At 55.5% G+C, this 6547-nt stretch overlaps 1 protein-coding gene across 1 annotated transcript; it reads right to left on the bottom strand.

The window, feature by feature from the left end:
• Positions 1-2091: 2091 nt before the first annotated feature.
• On the bottom strand, positions 2092-3259 carry LOC141576400 (melanoma-associated antigen 8-like). Its single transcript, XM_074359506.1, has one exon. The coding sequence runs from the start codon at positions 3189-3191 to the stop codon at positions 2184-2186; it is 1008 nt and encodes a 335-aa protein (XP_074215607.1). The 5' UTR covers positions 3192-3259; the 3' UTR covers positions 2092-2183.
• Positions 3260-6547: the final 3288 nt, after the last annotated feature.

Below are 6547 nucleotides of genomic sequence, written 5' to 3'. Positions count from 1 at the left end.
TCTTATACACTAACAAAGGAGTATCAGAAAGAGAAATCAAGGAAACAATCCCATTTACCATCACATCAAAGAGAATAAATAATCTAGTAATAAACCTAGCTAAGGAGACCAAAGACCTGTACTCCAATAACTACAAGACACTGATGCAAGAAGCTGAAGATGACACCAACAGATGGAAAGATATACCGTGTTCTTGGATTGGAAGAATCAGTGTTGTTGACCAAACAACCCAGTGACCATACTACCCAAGGCAATCTACAGATTCAAAGCAATCCCTGTCAAAATAACAATGGCATTTTTCTCAGAACCAGAACAAATAATTTAAAAAAGTGTCTGGAAAAAGAAAAGAACCCCAATAGCTAAAACAATCTTGGGAATGAAGAACAGAGCTGGAGAGATCATGCTCCCTGACGTTAGACTATACTACAAAGCTGTAGTAATCAAAACAGTGCGGTTCTGGCCCCCAAACAGACACACAGATCAATGGAACAGGATAGAGAGGCGAGAAGTAAACCCACACACTTACCGTCAATTAATGTACGACAAAGGAAGCAAGGATATTGAATGGAGAAAAGACAGTCTCTTCAATAAGTGGCTCTGGGAAAACTGGACAGCTACCTGTCAAACAATGAACTTAGAACATTCTCTAACACCATATACAAAAATAAACTCAAAATAGATTAAAGATCTACATTTAAGACTGGATACTATAATACTCCTAGAGGAAAACATAGGCAGAACACTCTCTGACATAAATTACAGCAATAACTTTTTGGATCCATGTCCTAAATAAAGGAAATAAAAGGAAAAATAAACAGCGGGGACCTAATTATACTTAAAAGCTTCTGCACAGCAAGGGAACCCACTGACTAAATTAAAACAACAACCTACTGAAGGGGAGAAAATATTTGCAAACGTTACAACTGACAAGGGAGCAATAACCACCATATATAAACAGCTCATACAATTCAACATCAAAAAAACAAATGACCCAACTAAAAACGGGCAGAACACCACAATAGACATTTGTCCAAAGAAGAAATGCAGGTGGCCAGCAGGCACGTGAAAAGATGCTCAGTATAATTAATCATCAGGGAAATGCAAATCAAAACCACAATGACATATCACCTTATACCTGTCAGAATGGCTACCTGTCAGAATGGCTACCTTCAAAAGGAACGCAAATAGCAAATGTTGGCGAAGATGTGGAGAGAAGGGATCCCTCCTACACTGTTGGTGGGGATGTAAATTGGTGTGACCACTCTGGAAAACAGTATGCCGTTTCTCAGAAAACTAAAACTAGAACTACCAAGTGACCCAGCAATTCCATTCCTGGGTATACATCTCAAAAAAAAAAAAAACACACAAAAAAAACCAAATACTAATTTGAAAAGATACACGCACCCAATATTCATAGCAGCGTTATCTACAATTGCCAAGATGTGGAAGGAAGCTAAATGTCCATCAGCAGATGAATGGACACACACACACACAGACACACACACACAGACACACACACACACAGACACACACACACACACACACCGGAATACTACTCAGCCATAAAAAACAAAATTTTGCCGTTTGCAGCAAGATGGATGGACTTGGAGGACATTATGCTAAGTGAAATAAATCAGACAGAGAAAGACAAATACTGTATGATATCAATTTATATGTGGACTCTAAAAAATACAAGAAACTAGTGAGTATAACAAAGAAGAAGCAGGCTCATAGAGAACAAACTAGTGATTACCAGTGGGGAGGGGTGAGGGGCAAGGGGCAATATAGGGGTGAGTGAGTGGGAAGTACAAACTATTGGGTGTAAGGAAGGTTCAAGAATGTATTGCAGAACAAGGGGTATATAACCAATATTTTCTCATAACTGTAAATAAAATGTAATCTTTACAAAGACTGTATAATAAAATAAAGTATATTGATATTTATTAAAACGAATAACATCTGAAACATCACTAAAGGAAATGAAGATGAATTTCCATATCATTGTAGAGAACAGGAGCCCAGAGATGCTGTACACCGTGTCCCCCCCACTGGCCCGGGCCCTCACTACCTAGAAGGCTGACTGCTTGCTCCTCAGACACACAGTGAAGAGTCAGCCTCACTTCCTGCCCGGCAGGAGAAGCTGCCGGACTGGGGCCTAGAAGGAGCCCAGCTGCAAGTCTGGCTCAGGCCCCCTCTTCCTCATCACTCACTCGCTCTTCAGACAGGGACGGGAAAGAACTGGGACCCCTTCTATTGATCCTGAGGAAATGTTCCAGGACTTGCAGCTTGCTGGTCTCCGTGTAGGCCCGGGGACCCCACAGGAACTCGTGGCGAGCGGGATCGCTGTTGGCCACCTGCCGGTACTCCATGTACCCCTCCCGCACCCACACGTTGGTGATGAGCTCCCTGGGCTCCCCGTAGATGAAGTGCTCCCTCCCAGCACACAGCCCCATCTTGCTAAGTGCTCCCCAGACTGCCTCCTCAGGAGCAAAGTCGCCCTCCAGGACAATCACACCCAGAAGTATCAGCAGGAGGCCAGTCTTGGGAATGCTCTGCCCATCGTCCTGCATGCCATCGTAGGTGAGGCCCAGGGTGGGGACCAGGACATACAAGTGCTCCCTGGGGTCCACCTCCTTCACATCCACCCCAAAGACCAGCTGCAGACACTCAGAGGCTTGGCTCAAGACCGCAGGGAAGTGGTCCTGGTCATCTCTGAGGACCGCATTCAGCATTTCCTCTTTTGAGGTCGGCTGCTTTGTGCGGTACTTGTGGAGCAGGAAGCCCATCAGGTCAACCATCATCAAATGTAATGCATCGTGGAGCCGGGACTCGGCATCTGCCGGGTCCTGCCCGGTGCTGGGCCCCTCCTCACCTTGGCTTCTGAGGCCATTGTCTTCCGACTGGCTCCAGGGAGGGGCTGCCACGGCTGTGGGGGAGGGGCAGACACCCTGAGGGCTCTGCGCGGGACTGGGTGTCCCAGAATCAGCCACCTCCTCGCCACTGCCCAGGAACAGGACTGAGTAGGAAGACAAGGAGGAGAAGGAGGAGGAGGAGGAAGAGGAGGAGGAGGAGGAGGGAGACAACGGGGATGCGCCCTCCTCCTCCTCAACCCAAATGTCCTGCTCATCCTCGGAATCCTCAGCCTCTCTTGGGTCGTGAAAGTCGGCTTCAGTGTGGTGGAGGTCACGCATCTGAACGGGAGGCACGGTGAGTGGTGTCGGGCAGCTGAGAGCAGCGAGGGCAGGGGTGACAGATGGGGACCCACGGGCCTGGGGAAGAAAGGGAGTGTCAGTGGCCCGGGCTGAGAAACCCACCGTGGGGGGCTCTGACAAAGGCTACTTACAGGTCTCCTCTTCAGGGGTGCCCTCGGCCTCACAGGGGCTCTCCTCCTGGTGGACGGTCGTCTGTGAACCTGACGGGGGAAGTGAGGCGGCTCCTCAGGGTGCAGCCGGCACAGCCCGAGGTTCTGGGGGCAACACGGGGTGTGTGGAGTGGACGTTGGCCTCGTGGGGTCCCCTCTGTTCCGGGAGCCCCCGGGTACACACTCAGGGCCCACACCTCACCTTCAGTCCTGGCACTGCCAGCCTCCTGTGCTCTGTGACCCGAGAACACGTGTCTCAGACCTAGGCCTTCCCGGTGTCTGGAGCCCCTGGGAGAGAAAGGAGGGGAGACCTCGGATCTACACTGTGGCACAGCCCTGGACCCGCGTGCTGGCAGGAGGCCTGGGCTCTGGCAGGTTCCCACTCTTCTAGGGTGGGAGGTCCTGTCCGCGCTAACTCAGGGTCCTCACCGGGACTCCAAGCGGGACCTGGGATTCTGCTCTCCAACCACCTGAGGGCCCCATCCTGATAGTAGGTCCCCGGTCTCTCTGAGCCCTGGATGCCGAAGTCAGGACACACCACGTGTGCTCATCCCGCATTGAGGCCTCCCAGGGCTGACAGCAGGCGCAGGATCGGTTGCGTCCCCTCTGTTCTGGGATCTCGGGTCCCTCACTCCTCCCTCGGGGTCACCTTGACTCCTGGCAGGACCTGGGATTCCCCTCTCAGCCCACCTGAGGCCCCGCCCGTCATACCAAGACCCCAGTCCCTCTGAGACCCGCATTTCAGGAACTGCTGCCCGAGGTCCTCCCGCCCCATGGCCTCCCACGACTGACTCTGTTCTGGGGTCCAGGGTCCCTGAATGCTAACTCGCGGTTGTCACCTTCACTCCCAGGCGGCCCTGAGATTCTCTCCTCCGCAGACCTGAGGCCCCCTCCCTTTCACTATGTCCCCAGTCTGTCTGAGACTCGGATGCGGAAGTGAGGACAAACCACGTGGGCCTGTCGTCCCCTCGGGCCGCCGGACAGCTGAAAGCAAGGGTGCCTCTCTGTGGGATGGCCACTTTTCTGGGTTCAGGGGCCCCTCCTTCCTGCTTGAGGGTCCTCACTTTGACTCAGGCGGCATGTAGCCTCCCCTTGGAGCCCCCGAGGCCCCGCCCCTCATCCCAGGACCCCAGTCCCTCCGAGACCCGGATGGCAGGAAACGCCACAGGTGGTCACCCTGCCCCAAGGCCTCCAAGGTCCAACACTGTCTCGGGGTGCAAGATCCGTCCGTTCTCCCTCGGGGTCCTCAACTTGACTCAGGCAGCATGTGGTCTCCCCTCTGGCCACCCCAATCCCCGCCCCTCATCCCAGGACCCCAGTCCCTCGGAGACCCGGATGTCGGGAAATGCCACTGGTGGTCACCCTGCCCCAAGGCCTCCAAGGTCCAACACTGTCTTGGGGTCCAGGATCCCTCCGTTCTCCCTCGGGGTCCTCACTTTGACTCAGGCGGCATGTAGCCTCCCCTTGGAACCCCCGAAGCCCCGCCCCTCATCTCAGGACCCCAGTCCCTCCGAGACCCGGATGGCGGGAAATGCCGCCGGTGCTTATTCCGACCTATGGCCTCCCAGGACCGACTGTGTTTTGGGGTCCAGGGTCCCTCACTGCTCGCTCGCGGTCGTCACCTTCACTCCCAGTGGGACCTCGGATTCTCTCCTCTGCAGATCCCAGGGTCCCCCCCTCATCTCACACGAAGTCCCCGGTCTCTGTGAGACCAGGGTGCCGCAGTCACGACACAACACGGGGACCTGTCCTGCCCTCGGGCCTCCGGACAGCTGATAGCAAGGGCCCCTTTCTGTGGGATGGCCTCTTTTCCGGGTTCGGGGTCCCCTCAGTTTTCCCTCAGGGTCGTCACTTAGGCGTCGTGTCGTCTAGCCTCTGGCCACCCGAGGCCCCGCCCCTCATCGCAGGACCCCCGTCCCTCGGAGACCCGGGTGTCAGGAAGTCAGGGCCCCACGAGTGCTCATCCCACCCAGGCCCTCCCAGGGCTGACAGCAGGGGCGGGGATCTGTGGGGCCCATGCTGTCCTCCGTCAGGGTCCTCACCTTGAGCCCTGGCGGGTCCTGGGACGCCCCCTTGTTGAGCCGAGCCCACACCTTCACACCAAGGCCCTCACTGCCCAGAGACCCCCAGGGGCGTCTGTGGACTCACAGCAGGCCACCAAGCCCAGGGCTTCCCAGGACTGTGGACGCCAGGCGCTGAGATGGATTCCCTGGGGGTCCCTCAGCCTTCCCTCTGCTCCTCACCTGGGCTCCAGGCTGGGCCTGGGCCCCTCCCTCTGCCCACCTCAGTTTGCTCCCCTTGGACCCAGGCCCCTCCACAGCCAGGACCCCCGAGAGGGAAGCGGGGGTGGGGGTTGGGGCACTGATCCCCGCAACCCTGCCTGCGGTCTCCCAGGGCTGACAGCAGAACCGACCTGGATTCCCTGCAACCCGAGTCCCTCCACACGGTTCTACCTTGACTCCTGGCAGCGCTGGGCTCCTTCCCTGTGCAGACCTGAAGCCGGCCTCCCTCACCCAGGCCCTCACCTCTCTCACCCCCCAGGGAGGGGGCATCAGCGCCCGTCACATCCAGACCCCGTGCCCGGGGGTCTCCCAGGGCTGTCGGGAGGGCCGGAGGTGGATTCCCTGTTTGGAATTCAGCCTCGGTGGGTGTTTCCTCCCTGCGATGTCCAGGACCATTCCTCATCTATGGCTTTGGATTCTGACCATCGAGGGGAGCTGACCCATCAGTGTAAGTGTCCAGCAGACCGTTTCCAAGAACACACCCCAGTAAATCCTACCCCAAGTTTGGGGCGGTTACCAAACCTCTTCAACTATATATGCCAGGACGGAGTACACTGTGAGCCACGTCAAACGCCACTCCTCCCTGCAGTTGGAGCATTCTGAGTGTCCTAGCAGCTCAGGCAGGATAACCAGGTCTCTAAGCATCCCTGAACAAAGTACACCTTCCCCCCTCGCCCAGGAGATGTATCCACGATCCCAGAGGGACTTCTCAGAGCAATCTCCCACCTGACACGTTCCTCTCACCACTAACAAGTGCCGTCTGCACGTCTGCCTGCCGCCACCACCCAGCTTCATTACCATCACCTCCCACAGAAGGACCTCCCCCCCAGCTTCCCAAAGCCCCGAACTGCCCTGGCGCTGGGCACTTACACTTGGGTGCTCTCTCCCGGACCCCCACCCCCTC

The sequence above is a fragment of the Camelus bactrianus genome, chromosome X, assembly GCF_048773025.1.
Source record: "Camelus bactrianus isolate YW-2024 breed Bactrian camel chromosome X, ASM4877302v1, whole genome shotgun sequence".
Taxonomy (NCBI): Eukaryota; Metazoa; Chordata; class Mammalia; order Artiodactyla; family Camelidae; genus Camelus; species Camelus bactrianus.
Note: the sequence above shows the minus strand (reverse complement) of the source record. Positions and strands in the feature narration are given on the sequence as shown.

What these genes read in the sequence shown, in the direction of transcription:
- LOC141576400 (XM_074359506.1), bottom strand. Translation starts at nt 3,191, where the DNA reads ATGCGTGACCTCCACCACACTGAAGCCGACTTTCACGACCCAAGAGAG.